Genomic DNA, 19,870 nt, shown 5'->3' with positions numbered 1-19,870 from the left:
TTTATTTTTTAATTATTTAAGTCTCTGATTGCAAACTACTGTAGGATTAACTAGGATTAAACTAATGAAAAAAAAAGGGTACCAGATTTTTTAAAGAAAATGGTTTATTTCCTTTTTTATATTTGATGCCGATTTATTTATTTATTTAAAATCTGACCTGTTGAGTGGTCTTGAGGACTGAAGTTGAGTACCACTGTTCTAGGGTGCTTCTTTCCTCTGTGTACCCCCCGCTCTCCTGTGCTTTCTGCAGTGAGGTTGCTGGTAGGAGTAAATGATGTGGCTCTGCAGGTATGGAGTTGTGGTATTGGTGTAAAGGAACTCAGACTAAAGCAAGCTGCCTTCTTTTATCGCCCTTTCCAGTGCTCAGAAGTAGCATTAGGAAGAGAAGAAATGAGCCAGAATGAGACATACTTTGTGATACTGTTTTGTTCTCCTTGCCCTATCCCCTCTCCCCTTTTCTCAGTATCCTTCTTAATCAACATGGTTATTGTGAGAGGCAGTCTGACACTCCAACTTCTGCCCCATGCTGCTTCTACAAGAGGCCAATGACAAGGTCCATTCAAAATCTGGAGGGTTCCCTGTATGTGCGAGGCTTGTTGGTATTGGCCATCTTTAGATGTTTACAATCTTGTTGTCTCTCACCAGGATGTATTAAATAATCTGGGATCCTGTGAATTGGACGAGGATGACCTCATGCTTGACTTGGAGTTCACAGAAGAACATCATCTCCGCAGAGGTAAGTAACTATACTATGAAAATCATCTTTATTTTTAAATATCTTTACTTTTAGAAGTATTTTAAAGTTACTTAAAGTTGCCGTGCCATTTTCTAACATGCAGACTTAGAAAGCATTATTTTACCTAATGATAACCCAGATTATGGCATAGCAATGCACAATATTAGACATTTTCCACAAGACTCAATGGCAGTGATAACAGAATATCCCACCATAACACCACCAGGAGCAATAACCTGGCTACATCTGTATGTAAGAGATATATGGCCATTTATGAAAATAACTATCCCATATTTTATTTATTCTTACATGGCCATATCCAATTCAAAGTGAAAATGTGGCTCATTATAGCCAAATCCTCTGTACTGAATGGCTCCCTGCAAATTACCTTTCTAGGAGTCACATTATCCTCTTAGTCAAGAATTACCAAGCAAGAAGAGACTAATTTAAGACCATGATTTATAGTTACTTAGAGTTGCAGTCTCACTCAGCAACTTATAATTAAGCGATGGGTGTCCATTAAAACAGATGAACTATTACATATCTCATTTAGTTTATTGTTGTTTATGTTGGTAACTATTTACTGGGAGAACAATAATTTAAAATAGGTTTTTAAATGAAACAACACAACAAACACAAGTCCTGAAATATACAATGTATGCTGCTTTAGTTTCAATGAAGGTAGTTTTGAACCTATACTATACATCAGGGGTTGCCAACTCCAGTACTTCATCACAGGTTGCTCAATCTGTGGCTCAGTCATTCAGCGTAATTGAGCCACCTGTGCTGAAGCAGGGGTATCCTTAAAACCTGACCTGTTTTCGTCCCTTACGGACTGAAGTTGGCCTCCCCTGTTATACATACTTTAACTAAAGGGGGAATGCTGCAGATATTCTGCAATTACAGCGATCAGCGCTGAATAATGAAGCACATTTTACAATAATCCTGTTGCGACTAATGCTTAAGTCTCTCCAAAATAAAATAAAAAGGTTTTAGGTACGATCAGTATTTTTTCAACATTGAACCAGCCGAGGAATCTGACTGAGAGGTTAAGTAAAGACAATTTTGGGGGGGTCTGTCTAAGTGGGACTTATTCTATGAAACTGTACCAGGATATATTGTAAATGTGAAAAACAGGCCCGGTAATAAAAAGAGTATGATGTCTAAATTAAAACGGAAGATATGTAGCTAATACTTTTGCCTTTTTTGGCTTGTGGATAACAAGGACATATTTTTACCAACTGGTTGAGAACCATTTATTTAAAAATACCAGTCCTGAAAACCAAGTATTAGAGTCTTCTCGGAATTAAGTCAAAATAGATGTGTATATCTTAGATATGTGCAGGTGTATGGTTTGGGCACATTTCACATTGCATTTGCATTATTTAACCCAAATGATCTACTATAAGGCTATCTGTCATGGCTCTGTTCCAATCATATATGTAATCAGTAAAGCAACACTTTATGGAACAAACATGTTCCACTACAATTCAATACAAAGTATGTTTATAGACGTCCATCCCCAAAAGTATTCTATTCTTCTGGAAAAAATGTGGCTTAAGTCAGCAACAAACAACCCCCCTCCCCCACCCGGCCTGTTCTAACTAGTTGATTTTGCGTGATGCCCACCTGCGTATTTACAGATCCAAAAGGATAATCATAAACAAAGAACCTCCATATAGTATTCTCTGTTGGGGTTTGAAGAAGTTTAAAAGGCATTAGCTGTAGAAGGAGATTCAGCATGTGTTGGGGAGCTTCAGTGACGCATTTGGCTCTTTTGTTTTCTAAAAAACAAACAAAAACAAAGACGTTGTGGCCTTTTGCCTTTGTAGATCAGTACTGCAGAATGTTATACTGCAGACGAGGAAGCCTTTGCATAAAATGTGTCCTATTGGCTTTATGTTGGCACACTAGACAATAACATAACAATCTAGTTTATCTTTTTGAAACTTAAATGTCATTGGAAGCATTTAAAAGGAATAGGGATGGGAACAGAACATAAAAATGGGGGTGGGGTGAGGTGTGGAATCAGATATCCCATCAACATGCGTCTCAGCAGGTTAAAGTATTTACATTAAGGCAGGGGTGCGCAAATGTGGGTGCGCTACATTTTCTGGGGGGAGGGCGCAGCAGTTATAGAAGTCCCACACTCTCCCCCAAGGCATTTAATTTAAATGCCGAGGAACTGCGCAAGGCGTCTATAAAAACTTACCTTCCCTTCCAGCGACGCGTAGTCATGGTAACCTGTGACATCACATTATCATGGCAACATGATGTCACATGATCCCGCGCATCATTTGACGCCGGGGCTGTGCAGGGGGGGTGGGGGGGGCACGAGCCGCAGAGGAGAGCAGGCAGGGGTGCACACGGGGAAACATTTGCGCACCCCTGCATTAAGAAACTGCATCTTAGAATTGTTTTTATCAAAAAAGTAGCACCTTATATTCAATGATAATAAGAATAAATAGGGTTCAAAGAATCCACACTGAGAAGAAGTGCATTTTTGTGGGAATTCACATGCATAGGTTTACAGGGTAACCGCTTGTAGTTCTAAGTATTAATCCAGGGGTCCAACATTTTGTTAATGAATTTTGTGATTTGTTTTAAGAACGTTGTGAGTCTTTCAATCAGCCTTATTTCGTTGATCTTCTGGATTATCGAATTTAGGGATTGATTTTCCTGTTTTTTTCCAAACTGTGGCGATAGAAACCTGAGCTGCTGTTAGAATGTGAGAGCATAATTTGTATAATTGTGGGCTTGAGTGTTCGAAATGTTTAGCCAATAGAAATGATGTCGGGTCTTGATTCATTTTGATGCTTAGAACTGATTCAATCAGATCCTGAATCTTGGCCCAGAATCTGACAATTTTTGGGCAACGCCACCAAATAATAATCCTATTTCCTATTTGCCCACAATTTCTTCAGCATTTATCAGAGGAACCCGAATAAATGAAATTACATTTCTTGGCAGTCAGGTACAATCTGAACTAGATTTTATAGGCATTCTCCTTAATGGTGGTACATACAGACGAGACCACAAGTATTCTAAAGCTTGCCTTATACTAGCCCGGTTACATTCTGGGTATGTGCTGGGTGTAACCTGGCTAGTTTAAGGCAAGTTTAAGGCATTTCTGCATTGACTAATGACCCATAGGATTAACACAGCAGGGGTCCCTGGCAGTCCCATTCAGTTTGAATAGGACTGCCAGGGACCCCCGCTGTTAATCTGATGGGCCATTAATCAATGCAGAAATGCTGGGTCTAGTTTAAGGCACGTATCCAACATGTACCTGGGTCTTTTTGGCGATTGCCACTGGTTTGTGTAGAATAACTGTGGTCACTACAGTATCTAGGTTTTAGCTACGTACAGTATTCCCAAATGTCTTCCCAGTCAGGTGAAATCACCACCTGGATATCTTCCTCCCATTTGGTCATATATCTATGAGCTGGAAGATCTCCATGTGGAACTAGTTCTTGGTATAGAAATATCAACCCCTTGGGGTATGGTTTACTCTGACATACAGTAGATATTAAAACAAAATATTGATCAGGCTGCGGCCAGGCAGGGAACAGATGTTCAGCCGGGTGATTCGTGGGGGGCTAGGTGCGCACTCATATGGGGGCGCGGCAACGACGTCATGGAGCTGGTTTGCCCTCATTGGGCGAGCCGCTCACGTGACGCACTTGCGAGCTGCAAATTCAAATTTTCTTGCACTAAGCACCGAGCGGGCGCAGGCGCTTGCTCACACTGGCCATACACATTGCCGCAATGTGTTTCATTGCGGCCAGCGTGAGCGTGCCCGCCCACTCAGCGCCACCCTGGCCGAGGCCTTAGAACTACACTCGAAGCTGAAACATGTAACACAACGTTTCTGATTTGCAAGTAATTACAGTAAATAGCTCAGAGGGTTGTATTTTACATTTGGTAATAACCCCTTCAAGGTGAAGTAACTTACCTTTGGCTATCACGTCTCTCACAGCCATGATACCCAGGCTTTTTCAGTTATTGAAGTACCTGGGTGGCATACTCGGAGCAAAGTTAGGGTTGCTGAATTAGGGAATTCATTTTGAAGACGAGGAGCGAATACCTTTTTTTTTGCCTGGGTCAGTATTTATAGTATACAGTATATTTTATAATTGGAGAGGGAGAATGGTATTTTAAGATTTGTTTCTTAGACATCAAATGATGCCAGAACTGAGCAGGGGAGAGGGTGCAAGCAGGGACTGAGAGCGGGAAGGGGGGCGCAGGGAGAAGAGCTTGCGTACCCCTGACGTAGATGACCGAATATGGTCCTATAGTATTCGCCCTCATAATGTAGATACCCATATCCGGTCATAATAATGATGATGAGTCCTGAACAGGAGTGAACGGAGTCTGGGGGAAGTGACAGTGGCTTGATAGTGCTGACTTCAGACTTAAGCAGGCATGGTCCTCCAGCAGTCGCGGGAGATAAAGCGGAGCACAGCCACGAAAATAGCAGAGTACAGCGTAGATGGTGAATTCAAAAGTTTATTCAACAAACAGCTGATGGATCATCTGACGCGTTTCAGCCCTAGGGCCTTTGTCAAAGAAAGTTGAATAAACTTTTGAATTCACCATCTACGCTGTACTCTGCTATTTTTGTGGCTGTGCTCCGCTTTATCTCCCGCGACTGCTGGAGGACCGTGCTTGCCATTTATGCAGGATTGCACGCCGAGTTACTGCCTACACACGGGGGGGAGACGCGCGTATCAGCTGACTGCATTTGAAAACGCCGCCCACACGCCGGAGACGGCGGCTTTACTGAATACATCAGGAGCTCAGCAGGCGTGGAGCTTACTACGCAGCTTCCACCGATTAACGGGGAAACACCGCCGGTCAGGTGACCGCCCCACCTGACTTTCAGTCATAGTGGGGTTGGCGGTGCAACGAGTATTCCCGAGCTGCAGACAACTGGATTCCCGCGCCACCGCTCCCCCACAAACCGTGAGTTAACAGCAACAATTGGTGCCCTAAGCTGGGCTAGTTGCTTGTTTGGATATCTTTATCTCACACATATGCACACTTCACTGGCAGTAACTTTTTGCTTTTAGCTCGGTGTCACCTATGAGGATTATTTCTATCCTGTTCTACTCAGACTTAAGCAGGATCAAGCACAGGACGCTGCGTTAATCCTTTGTTTTCTGCACCACAATCGGCACGTACTGGGACCGCGCATGATCGCGGCACCGAAAACTTGTTACGTCTATACTCTGCAAATAAAGAGATTTTGTACATCTCCCCAGCAATTTGCATACCTAGTATGTTAGGGTAATTTCTGAGCAGACTCTGTCTGGTGCCATTTGTTATATGGATTACATTTGTGTCACTCTGTGTGGGAGAGAAGGGGTTAACCCCCTCGCTCTGCCAGGATCAATAAACTACATCATAGTTGTCAGGTCTCTTAGGGTGTTTCCAGTCCACTCTTGATTATAGCAGGGTTTTAAAGGCAAGCAACTACTCCCTGTCAGTTTTTCCAGAACCAGCAAGAGAGCAGGGTCACAGTGTACAGAGTTGCCTGTGACCAGCTGGGACTTACACTAAGCTCCAAGCCTGCAGGGACCCATGCTTCTTGTTCCCAGAGGGATTTTTGCCTGTAAACCTTGGGGACTCAAATCCTGTATCTGCAACAAGAGAGGTTCAGGTTCCCAGAAGGATTGCCTGGGGACAGCTGGGACTCTTACATTGTCCAAAGTATGGACATTTTAGACTGGTTTTGTTGTATTGCCTGCTAAGCAAATATCCATGATAACCTGTTTTCCCTTGTCTGGGAAATAAAAGGACATTTTGTGTTCAAATACGTGGTGTGTGGATTATTTACTGACCCAACCAGGAGGCCACCCTGTTACACACAGATCATTTCAATGAGGCTGTATGATCTTTATAAAGAGCATGAACCCCTTTCAAGAAAGGCCAGCAAAACCAAAAACTGATGGAGCCTCATTTAAAAACTACCAACTAATCCTACCAATGGCCTTTTCTGCGTCTAGGCTCAGGAGAATTACTTTTACTTTGGAATTGTTTATATGATCTATGATATTGGGGAATTGGGGTACCTTTTACCGTATGAAGGAATTATATATTGTTTCAGCAAATGGGGCACTAAGTGAACAATATAAAAAATTTCCGTAGTGAGCAGCACATTTTTTCACAGGCACAATATTTCATTGCATGAAAGAGCATATCATCTTTCCACAGGAATTAGCTTGGTGGCCGATTTGAACCAGTTCCCCCACTCCAATTCCAAAGCCAAAGTCTATACTACTACTCCTTCCTGATGTAAATTCACAACTAATGGCCAGCTGACATTGTAAATGTTGGGAGAATATCCAAAAGGTGGAAAACACAAATACATGTTTTACACTGTCTTTTACTTTTATGGCAAATGAACAACACAAGAGCATGCCTTGGGTCTTTATAATCATGATCAATACATTGAAACTGTATTTCTTTTCAGCTCATTAGTCAGCGCCTGCAAAGTGGAATAATGTCCCATTACAATATTACAAAATGGGTTTCTTGTCCAATTACACACTTTTAAATGATGCAAATAATTCTTCAGTAGAGGAGTGTTACTCTATGTTGACTCACACATTATAAACTTTTTTTTTCAGCCTACACTTTCTCTCTACTAATTTATTCCTGCCAATACATTAAATTAAAATTGTAGCATTAAGCTTTATTTTATAGCGATACATACTGAATGGAGGATATTGTATTACATAGCATTTTTATTTTTACTTTTGGGATAATTTTATGAAGCAAAACTAATACTTTGGGGTATGTGTTTGTAGCGCTGTTTCCCCTCCCCCTTTCCTTCTGGGAGATCTGGCCCTTGCTACCAGTGGTGTATTGATTAGACCTGTTAGTTTCCAGGAGATGCTGAGCTTACGCGATGTTGTGGGGAACAGGACAGGCTTTTGGTTGTCATCAGGCTGTGTTCTTCTCAGGTGCAAGCGCCTCCATCCACAGCAGGCTCCAGCTTAGCTGGAGACAGTCCCCACTGTGAAACACATTGTGCATACCCCCACCCAATAGACTGTAAACTTAGGCAGGGGTATATAAAACAGGGTCTTCTTTATTCATCCACTGCTGATGATATTACAGCGATGTAGTCACTGGTGTCAGATCCCAAGCTTCTGGATGTACCTGGGCTCTCTATCATAATTGAGGCCTCTCCAGCCTGTGTGGTATTTCTCTGCAGCCGCCTGAGGGGCTGAGGGCCTGTCTCAATCCCTTGAGGGATAGACTAGAACTGACTATAATTTGGAATGGCTTCCTCTCTAGCAGAGAGGGGGAGGGCACAAGGTCTGCACCGGATTGGGCTGCACACAGACCCAGTTTCACCTCCACCCGTCACTCAGAGAGGTGCCTGAAGGTGGGGAAAACCCAGGAGTATGCCTGACAATGCTTTGGATTTTCTAAGACTGACATGGCAGACAGGACAGATAAGTAGCCAGGACTGGCATGGCTACATGTTTTAAAAGCAACAGACCACTAATAGTACTTGATTTTGTTTCAGTGTTTCTTTTTACTGGAACTGGAACAGTACCATTTAAAGGAGATACCTGGTTCAGCTGATATATTATCACTATTTTCTCCTGATACTTTTTTGCCAATAAATGTACTAATTTGGAATAATTTGTAATATGTCATCAATGTATCAATATGTTTGCTCCAAATTTGTTCTTCGTACATTAAAGCAGCAACCCCAACCAGAAGCCTATATGAGTTTAACTCATATAATGTTAGGATCTAACCCCCTGAGCATGTCCTGTTCTTTAAGAAAAACATCAGGATTTTCATAATCTCCAGCTTGTGGTTGCTATGGTAACCGTTAGACTTCACTGGGCTCTGGGGAGCTTCATTTTAACCTCCTGAGCAGTTAATATTTCAGACGCTTATATCTCTTGAACAGAGAATTGGATGGTAAGAATAAAAAAAATAGCATTGGAAAGGGAACTGTGAGATCTGTTAAAGTACAGTAAGTAAAACATATATATATTTATTTTTAAAGATGATCAGTGCTGACTGCTGCTTTAATATGTGCAACTATTACATGAAGCATTAAGAATGAAAGGTAGATCTTACGTGCCACACATATTAAAATAGAATGAAGCAATGTGTGTGGGTTTTGCTATCATTTTCCTTACCTTTTAGTACTAAAATATCGCAACATTTGAGCTGACAACAGCTTTCTGTTTTTGCCTAAGAGATTTCCATCCAGTGTATGAAACATGATAAACACGTTTCTTATATTTGATGCACATTCTGAGATGACAGTCTACTACTGAATTACAACTCCAATTGTTCAGGACATTCTGTGATTAATATGATCATCCTGTTCTTTGAACTTAGAAAAATAATGTGTTGCAGGAGGAGGAGGGAAACTCCAAGAGTTTTTTTTTTTATCAAAGTCTCCCTGCTGCAAAGCTAGGGCACAAAAAGCAGCAATCTAAGGAAAATATCCAGTCTAAAACAATGATGCATTATGGTAGTGTATCTGAATCCTTACCTCCGGGAACCAGAGTTTGAGGCAAGTGTTGGCAATATCCAAGGACTTACACATGCACATACTGTGTAAGATAAGTGCTTACATGTGAGCTTGGCCACTTACTGTCTATCCTTAAAATTTGTGGTTCTCTAAGGAGATTGTTTAGAGTGAAAGTATTTCCTATTCACTATAGTCGTAGGAGCACTATCTGTTTGTCAAGTATTTCTAAGCTGTATTTATTTTAATATGCCTATTAAAGTTTGTACGTTTTATTATCTACTGATTGGTGTAAGGGCACCCTGAAGGGATCTTTTTGCTCTATGTACAGTACACCCTAGTACAATCTGGAATAATCTCTGAATATATCCCTGGTAGCACACACCATTCCACATAACCACTTTCAGAGTTGAAGCGAGGTTCCCCCTTTATCTGTTTCCAAGTATTTCCTAGTACAGAAATTCTATAGAAAATGGTTGAAGTTGTTTCCACATAGAATAAATGGTGTGTGCTAATGTATTAGAGTATAGCCCTCTTGATTGCCTCACTGTCTGGGGCTATTTTAATGTTAAAGGTGTCTAGTCCACTGTGCTTAATGCTTAATTAACGCCATTGTAAATATAGGAAGTAGACAGTAAAATAACTTTGAAAGCTTTCCCCTTGCTTATTTTAAAATTGATATCTCTCCAAGATTAAGCTCTTGTATAAAACAAAAAAAAAAAAAAAAAAAATAGTAAGCACTATACAAGAAGAACTGGGCTCACTTCTAAATTCCACCACATTTAAACAACTGAAGTGTTCCCATAAATTTAGATCATTTTAAATAGAATATCTGAAGCCAAGCACATAATATGTTTCAAAAAGAAGGGCTTATTAAAAGGAAGAAAAATCTTGGAAAGGTTTAGCTTTATAAATCACAGTGTGCAGTGCATTCTGTACAGAAGTGTTTGAATAAAATAATATTTCACAGTCATTGTAAATCAGCCAGAAGATCTATAAGGCCCTTTAACAGTTTGAGCAGATTAAAAATGACCACACGAGAAAGAAATAGTTATGTATAATTAATTAATAAAAATGACCATGTTCTAAGTACAAGAACATGTATTAAATATTTTGTTTCACTATTTCTGCCATACAGTAGGTAGCTTCTGAATACAGTTATAATACTGAAAGCACTGAACAATTGACAATAATGCATTTTTATATAGTGTTGATGAGATATGTATTAACACAGATTCCCAGCAAGCTCAAACTCCCACACCCACCACAAAGTGAATATATATTTATGTCAACCAGAGAGCTACTGAGCGTGGCAATTGTATATAACAAGAGACAGGGGGTGCCCAATGCTGCATCCAATTGACAAAACATATAAAGTAAAATACTTCAATAATAATAATTGGTTATTTAGTTAACCCTTTGGCCAAAGGCGTCATAAGCCTGCATACCAACGTCAAGGTATAACCAAAATAATGCAGGTCCTACACTACACTGTGAACCCTTCCTTTAGTGTAGTGTAGGACCTGCATAAATAACCAATTATTATTATTGAAGTATTTTACTTTATATGTTTTGTCAATTGGATGCAGCATTGGGCACCCCCTGTCTCTTGTTATATACAATTGCCACGCTCAGTAGCTCTCTGGTTGACATAAATATATATTCACTTTGTGGTGGGTGTGGGAGTTTGAGCTTGCTGGGAATCTGTGTTAACCTATGTCTCTTTGGAGGCTGTGGCACCTCCCCCCAGAGCTCACTCCTCCTCCTTCACCCTTTTAACTTGGAAGGTCATTTCACTTGCTGCAGGAACAAGACCCATTATGGTTTTTCCCCTCTCATAGAGGTAAAAGGAAGGGTTCACAGTGTAGTGTAGGACCTGCATTATTTTGGTTATACCTTGACGTTGGTATGCAGGCTTATGACGCCTTTGGCCAAAGGGTTAACTAAATAACCAATTATTATTATTGAAGTATTTTACTTTATATGTTTTGTCAATTGGATGCAGCATTGGGCACCCCCTGTCTCTTGACGAGATATGTAGCCATGTATAAATAATCCACAGGTACACTAACTTACTGCCCGTAGGATCTTATAATTCTAGTTTATTTCTGGTCCACATGGAACAGGGAGATAAAGCTACTTGCTTAAGGGAAGAAGAACTGACTGCCTGCACTTCAAGGGGGACTGTGCAAACCAACTGGCTACTCGTATCACTTTTTGTAAAAAGAATATAATATTCAAGAATATAAATGTAGCCCTGCTTCCCCCCCTCTCTGGAAGATGTACTGCTGGCTACAGGTAACATGGTGCATGCATACCTGTGAGGGTTCAGGAGAACTGAGTGTCCGCGATGGTGTGGGGACACAGGACAGGCTTTTGGTGATCTTAGGGCCCTTCTCTCGTGGGTGACAGCGCCTCGCCACTGCAGGCTCCAGCATAGCAGGAGACAGTCCCAGCAATGGCACTGAACAAGCATACTCCCCTGCCCAATAGACTGCAGACTCAGGCAGGGTGTATATAAAACTGGATCCTTTATTCGGCGCATCCACTGCAGATGGTATTTATTACAGCGATGCATCTTTGGAACAGTATTCTAGGCCTCCGGATGGTACTAGACCTAATGGTAGTTGGGGCCTTGTAATCTCTTGGTAGAATATATCAGCTCCTAGGGGAGCTGACTAGCACGTCTCACTCCCAACAGGGAGGGACTAGCATTGACTACAATTTGAAGTGCTTCCAGAGAATGGGAGGGCACAAGATCTGCACCGTGACTGGCTTCACATAGACCAAATGTCACCTCCAGTCCTGCCACTCAGAGAAGCTGCAAGAAGGGGGGAAACCCCACAGGATAGCCTGCCACAGCCTGCAGCTATCAGGACTTACGTGACAGGAGGACAAAGAGGTAGTATGGACCAGCCTAGGCTACATAAATAACACAGGAAAAGCAGTCCATCAGAAACATTAAAATGTGATAATCTTATATACTAAAATGCTTGACTAATTTCCATCTAGACGTGTATAACTTCCATGCTAATGTGCATCATTCTGACCTTTGTCTTCTCATGAATAAATTCTGAAAAAAGAGCACTTTGTTTACTTTAGGTCTAGGATGCGTTCTAGCCCTAGTATGGAAAGGCAATACATCATACTGTACATATATTGTGAGTTGCTTTTCCAGCAGTAGTATCAAATCTTTGCACTGAATCGTGTAAAAATAAGTTTTTTCTGACTTTTGTATCTTCGTTATTCCACTACAGTACTTACTTGTGCAACGTTGCGAAGTAGTTTCTAAGTAGTTGTGATGAATAATTTTCGATTTTTCAATCTTTGAAGTAAAAACTGTTTTATAAGCAGCACATTTTGATGCAGTCAAAGTAATCACTCAAATGTTCCAAGGCAACTGATTCCTTTTTATATTCTTTCTCCACAAGCACAGTAGCCTTACATACAGTAGTTAGGTCTCACAAATGGTTTTAAATAAGGCACAATAATTTTATTAACTTTAAAATTTAAAGAACTTGTCTTATCAAGGAGGACTCTGGTGACCTTTAAAAGCAGAATATTTTATTCCCCTTCGGCCTGCCCTTTTTCTTTCTAAACCGGATAACAGCTGAGTCACCATGCCTGTGTATGGGAGGGCAGGATGCATTCAACATGGTTTTTAAAAATAATATATATATCAAATAAATAGACAATTCTGTTCTGTGGCTAACAATGCTTTTATTTGTGCGAGCTTTCGAGATACACTGATCTCTTCTTCTGGCGATGTTACATTGAATAAAGCAGGCAAGGGGTTTACTCAAAAACAGTGCATCTTGGAATGTGACTAGAGCCAAACCACGTTCTGTGTGCTACGTCAAATATACTATTTTTATTTGATTATCTACTGAGTGCTGTCTCTTCCTTGCCATCGTCGTTGCTGGTAACATATGCTTTATTTGTCTTATGGGATAAGCACCAGGCTATTGTATCATCATTACAGGAGTGCCGGCTACTATCTATCTATCTATCTATCTATCTATCTATCTATCTATCTATCTATCTATCTATCTATCTATCTATCTATCTGTCTATCTATCTATCTATCTATCTATCTATCTATCTATCTATCTATCTATCTATCTATATGTAGCCAATAAAGAATATCACTTGTGAGCACATTCACATGTCTTAGACATGTCTGCAACCCTGCCTTTCACCATTATCACCTAGCACACAGCACTTCCACTGCAGCAAGGGATTCTATCTATATATTGTGATACCATCACTGTCCTCTAGGTGCTGGAGTAGGGCAGCTATGGGACTTTCCAACGCACAGACAGTTAATATCCCTAGAGATCCCAGCAGCAGCTGCCTAATTGAGCAGACTGAACAAGGAAGTATTTTAAAAGACAGACTGAAAGTTGCCATGGTGAGAGACTGACGGTTTTCCCAGCGAGAAGGGGACAGAGGAGTTCTCCCCAGCTGTGGAAGCTGGCACAGCCCCCTAGGGCCCGCTGGATGGTGGTCGTGGAGCTTGCTGGGAGTGCCTGGGTTGTTAATCCCAGGACAAAGAAGGAAGGACGAGAGACCGTGCTGAAGCGGGGATGTCCTATCCTTAAAATTGGAGTTACAGATTAGAGATTCTCTGAGCTCTTGGGGGCCAAACTCTGGACTAACAGATACGCAAAACCCTTTATTGCTGTGTACAGAGACTTTATATGTTCAGCCATAATAGTACCTGTTTGGGGTGGTAATCAGCTTAGCTGTCCATCCCGGTAGTAGGGGTTGAAGCTTTATGTGTAGTTGGTCTTCTAAGAGGAGTAGGAGTTTATTTTATTATTTTGTTTTGACTTAAAGGGACAGTGGACCTGTTAGTATATTATTTATCCCTGTAAACAAACCTTATCTAGAGAAATATTATGTTTCCAGTCTTAATCTGGGACTAAAAGATGCTACATTGTGTTGTGGGCATCACAATCTATCTATATATATATTACAATTCAATTACGTTGAATGAAGACAAATTCAATGGAAACAAGGAGTGGCCCAGCAACAGAAAATAAATATCTGAATAGTGTTAGTGAATCTATACTGAAATTGTATTGTATTGTATTGTATTGTATGTCTTTATTTATATAGCGCCATTAATGTACATAGCGCTTCACAGTAGTAATACATGTGGTAATCGAATAAATAACAGATAATATAAATAACAGATCATGGGAATAAGTGCTTTAGACATAAACATAACATTAAGGAAGAGGAGTCCCTGCCCCGAGGAGCTTACAATCTAATAGGAAATAAAATTAAAGCATTGTTTTTTTTATAATGATTTTTATGATTTTTTTTATCACCATTATATGCAACCCACCAGATATATATACACCAATTTGGTTACTTGATTGTATATATGGTAAAATAGCTTAAGATCCAGTGGGACATACCCCTGACGAGGTTGGCCAGTGTGACGAAACATGTTGGGGCTGTTTTATTGGACCAAACATTGAGCTAATAGGAAGCTCGCAATTGTCTGTTGAACTCCTCCCCTCCAGTCACAGAGGCAAGTGGGGAAGTTTTTTCCTGAGACTGCTACAACGCAGAGAAAGCATGACTTGCTCACCGGTGGTATTTGGGCTCTTTTTGTGACTTTACCTGGCGTCTTCCATCTGTGATTCCATTTGGTTGACCTCCTGGGGCGAATGCAATTTTAGATGCTGGTTTAAAGCCTGATCCCATACTCCCGCGAACACATCATCTACTGCAAGCTGACGCCTCATCTACCCTTGACAGCAGACACCTGTGACCAATTGGCCTCTCTATGCGAATGTTGCTATCTCCGCTTGTGAGTGCATTTACACTCAGCTTTCCCCTCATTTATGTGTTTTATTAAATAGAATTATGCTATACTATATATATATATATATATATATGTAGAGGTATCAGTACCGTGTTAGCCGAGCTTCAATAATCAAAAAATTAATAGATGATACCGTTCTGTGGCTAACGAAATGCTTTTATTTGTGCGAGCTTTCGAGATACACTGATCTCTTCTTCCGGCGATGTTACAATGAATGAAGCAAGGATTACTTAAAAACAGTGTCTCTTGGAATGTTATCTGTGCTGGTCCTTCCCCCGATGTGGATGTGTTTTATGGCTATAGGTGTCAAAGGGTTACTGAAAGCAAGTGAAGAAAGAGTGTGTATATGTATCAGTGTGAATAAGAATGAATGGAGAGCCCACAGTATAAACAGTGCTCTACACAAGGTGTGTGTGGAGTGAGAGGGGATATAAATGGTGTGGGTGGGTGTGGAAATGTGAGAGTTTGTAGCACAACTAAAAGTGTGTGTGGATACTATGTGGTCCCTATTTGTGTATAGGGATGGAAAAATAAGGAGTATTAGTATGTGTGAGAGACAGCTGTGTGTGCATACATATAGCACAGTATGTACAGACATGGCCTTTAGCGCTCATGGGAAGAGAGTTCGCTAGTGTCAGTAATGACTCATAAAATTTCGATCTCTGTTTAGGCCACTGCTAAGTGTCCCGAACAGTTGCATAAATTTGTATTCATGCAACCGTCTCTCTTTCGGGGTTTTAAGATTACCTTTGAGTATGGCAACCCTCAGATCGTTCATCTTATGGCCAGAGTCAGAGAAATGTTCGCCAACAGGACTGTCTCTTGTTCCGCATGTGATGCTGTGGCGATGCAGGTTCATTCTCTTGTTTAGCCCCTGTCCTGTCTCACCTATGTAGTAGCAGCCCCCTGGGCATTTCATGCACATGATGAGGTACACGACATTGCTGGAGGAACAGGTGAACCCTCCTCTGATTTTGTATTCCCGATTCTTGTGTGGTATTTGTATTGTGTCCGCTGTGTAGAGCATTGCACAGGTTTTGCATCTTGGGTCCTGGCATGGTTTTGTCCCGCATTCAGTTGTACTGCTGAATACTTTACTCCTCACCATAATATTCTTGAGATTATGGGGTTGTCTGTATGATAATAAGGGTGCTTCAGGGAAGACCCGTTGCAGTCTTGTATCTTCCTGGAGGATGGGTTGTAGTTTCCTGGCGATCTTGCGTAGGGCTCCTAGGTGTGGGTTATATGTGACCACCAAAGGTACCCTGTCGCTTGTCTCCTTCTGTTTGTATTCAAGGAGATCACTTCTTGGTATTCTGGTGGCTTTGTGAATTTGCTGGTCTACAATTCTGTGGTTATATCCACGGTTTATAAAGTCTGATCTCAAGGCTTTAATCCGCTGGTCTCTGTCTGCTGTGTCGGAGCATATCCGGTTGTATCGTATGGCTTGACTGTAGATGGTTGCATGTTTAGTGTGTGTCGGGTGGAAGCTGTTGTCCCTCAAATAGCTGGCTCTGTCTGTAGGTTTGCGGTATACAGAAGTCTGTAGTTGGTTGTTCTTTATAGTAATGGTGGTGTCTAGAAAATGTACTTCATCCGGGGAATGGGTGAGTTTGAGGTTGATGGTCGGGTGGAAAGTATTGAAGTTGTCATAGAACTGTAGGAGGTCCTGTTCGCCAGAGGTCCAGATCAGGAGGATGTCATCGATGTAGCGAAGGTATGTAAGGGGTTTCAAGTGACAGGTGGACAGAAGGTCACTTTCCAGTTTTGCGCAGAACAGATTGGCATACTGTGGCGCCATCCGAGTACCCATAGCGGTCCCGGTTGTCTGGAGGTATGTGTCATTTCCAAATGTGAAGTAGTTATGGGTCAGAATAAATTCAATGCATTTAGTCACTGTCTCTGTGAGTGGCTCCTGCGGTCCCAGAAAGTATCTGCAGGCTGAAATCCCATCCTTGTGGGGGATGTTTGTATAAAGTGACTCTACATCCATAGTTGCTAGTAGTGTTCCTGTAGGGAGGGGGCCAATGGCATTCAGTTTGTTTAGCAGGTCGGTGGTATCCTGGATATAGCTGGGTGTGTTCCTGACAAGTGGTTTTAGAATGCCCTCCACCCAGCCAGAAATATTCTCTGTAAGTGTGCCAGATCCAGAGATAATAGGCCGCCCAGGGTTACCCTCTTTGTGAATTTTAGGGAGTATGTAGAATGTGCCAGTGTTTGGGTTAGCTGGTATCAGGTCCAGAATTTGTTCTCTTGTGTGGATCGGGAGTGTTTTAATGATCCTGTTGAGTTCTCGCATGTATTTTTTAGTTGGATCCTCCTGCAGTTGGGTGTAGTACTTTGAATCAGAGAGTTGCCTGTGTGCTTCCCGCAGGTAGTCTGTGGTGTTCATTATGACCACTGCTCCTCCCTTGTCCGCAGGTTTGATTGTTATGTTGTGGTTGGCCTTTAGCGATTCTATGGCTCTCCTTTCCATCAGTGTCAGATTATATGTTTGTTTCCTTACTTTGTCCATGATGGTGGTTTTGGCGCTGTGTCTGAAGCTTTCAATGTACCGGTCCAATGTGGGGTTGCGCCCAGTTTGTGGGATCCAGTTGGATTTTTGCTTCTCTCTGCTCATGTGCAGCGGCTCTCCTTCTGCAGTGTTGGCATAATCTTGGTTGTGTCTGTTGTGGAAGAACTCCTTAAGACGCAGCCTTCTGAAGAATTCTTCCAGGTCACTGCACAGCTCAATCTTGTCCATAGGCTTGGTAGGGCAGAATGTGAGACCCTTTGATAATATTGAGGACTCTGCTTGATTAGGTGTGTAATCTGAGAGGTTAACAGTGCAGTCCTGCTCTTGGTGACTGTCAATGTTTGTATTATTAGTTGTTGTGCTGGCTGCTGCAGAGTATCTCATTCTTAGCCTCAGTCTGTGCAGTTTCTTTTCCTTATTGCTAATTAGACCCTTCAGGAGTTTTTCATGGAATGTTTGGAGTCTTCTCCATGTGTCTATGTGGGCCGTGAAAAAAAAAACACATTTGGCGTTCAGCAGCTGATGTAGAAGCCAGCACACATATATATATATATATATATATATATATATATATATATATATATATATATATCTCAACAAGAAAGAAATAATCAGTGCTAAAAGGTACATTGAATAGTAATCCTAAACTAATAGGAGATTTTGATAAAGTCCAGGTATGTAAAAAAGGATATAGTGTAGATGGACGAGATTATTCTTAGGGTCTGAGCAGCTTCTGTGGAATAAATCAATTTCCAAATGGATCTAAAAAACAAAAAGCAGAAGCGCATACCCCATAGTGTATTACCGTTTTAATACATATACTGTGTTGAAGAAACCTTAAAAATACACACTCACAAACAAACGTGCTATAATCACAATGTTGAAAAACCTGATGACAGGTTGGAAACTCTGCTTTGCTGTATTCACACTGGAGACAAGATGGATCAGCTTCCTGCTGCAACCTACGATCAGGACAGCCTCCGTCAGGCTCGGTCATGGTGTGAAATACTGTCCCATGGCAGCAGGGGAATGGCTCCAGGGGTGCCGTGAAAAAAAACCCACATTTGGCGTTCAGCAGCTGATGTAGAAGGCAGCACACAGATGATGAGGGGCATCCCATGTTTCGTCTGCAATTGGGGAGCGGGGCTAGATGCAGCATGTCAAATGACATAACTGCCGGTACCACCAATCAGAAAGGCCCTATGCGTTTCGTCACATGACAAGCGACTGCCTCAGGGGAATCCTGTAATTATCTGGTCATTTCAAATTTGTACAAAATACAGAAGAATTTAGAATGCATTTGATCTCAGACACGCTATTAGAGAGGGTGGGGTTTCTTACAATGCATCTGATCACAGACGCACTATTAGAGAGGGTTGGGGTTTCTTACAATGCATCTGATCACAGACGCACTATTAGAGAGGGTTGGAGTTCCTTACAATGCATCTGATCTCAGATACAATATTAGCGAGGTTTGGGGTTCCTTACAATGCATCTGCTCTCAGATGCACTATTAGAGAGGGTTGGGGTTTCTTACAATACATCTGATCACAGAGTTGCTATTCGAGATGGTTGGGGGTTCCTCGGAATTTTACTTGGGGTTCATTAACCAAAAAAAACGGAAACCACTGAGTTAGTTACTAGTGACCCACATTCTTCACACTATTATCTGTAACAGTTTGTTTTTAAAGAAGGCATCCTTTGAAATCAATTTTTTTTTCTTAATTAAAATATGTAGCGAAAAAACCCAGAGTACATTTGAACATTATATAGTGCAAATTACAGTATCCTTCAATAATTTGCTGAATCCAAAGCGCCCTAAGGCGAGTAGCTACTGATATACCGCCAAATGAAAAAAGGCCTCTGCAATAGGACAGTGTTGTCAATTAAGAATTAATTAGCCAGTTACTAAATTATTTTGCATTTGATGAACATGCAGCGGATGGAATTTATTCAGTAAATTAGGAACTCCTCCCGAGCCTGTTAATTATATATGCAGTAATTCATTCTTATTCATTTTAAAGGTGAGAAGCACGCCTGAGCCAAGATCTATAATGCACTTCCATTTGTCCCTGGTGTCTCTGTATATCTTCCATCACACTGCACCTACAGTATTATACTGATTGTGAGCTTTGTGTGTCATGTATTCCTTAGTGTCTTCGATTAGTATTCACACACCACTGACCCGTTAAACTTTGAATTCAAGTATTATTTTTACAGATGTTTTCTTGAACGTATTACAATTTCCCAAGAAGTTGAATATTATTGAAA

The 19,870-nt window shown here is 41.2% G+C and overlaps 1 protein-coding gene across 4 annotated transcripts in view; it reads left to right on the top strand.

Moving 5' to 3' along the window:
* Positions 1–19,870, top strand: part of CCSER1 (coiled-coil serine rich protein 1) — an 874,804-nt gene that overhangs the window by 263,273 nt on the left and 591,661 nt on the right. For all 4 annotated transcript variants that reach the window (XM_075609982.1, XM_075609990.1, XM_075609996.1 and 1 more), the window contains exon 4: positions 646–736. In XM_075609982.1, the coding sequence (XP_075466097.1) occupies positions 646–736 (91 nt within the window). The remainder of the gene's footprint in view (positions 1–645; positions 737–19,870) is intronic.

The sequence above is a fragment of the Ascaphus truei genome, chromosome 1, assembly GCF_040206685.1.
Source record: "Ascaphus truei isolate aAscTru1 chromosome 1, aAscTru1.hap1, whole genome shotgun sequence".
NCBI classification, from domain to species: domain Eukaryota; kingdom Metazoa; phylum Chordata; class Amphibia; order Anura; family Ascaphidae; genus Ascaphus; species Ascaphus truei.
This window is presented reverse-complemented; position numbering and strand designations above follow the sequence as displayed.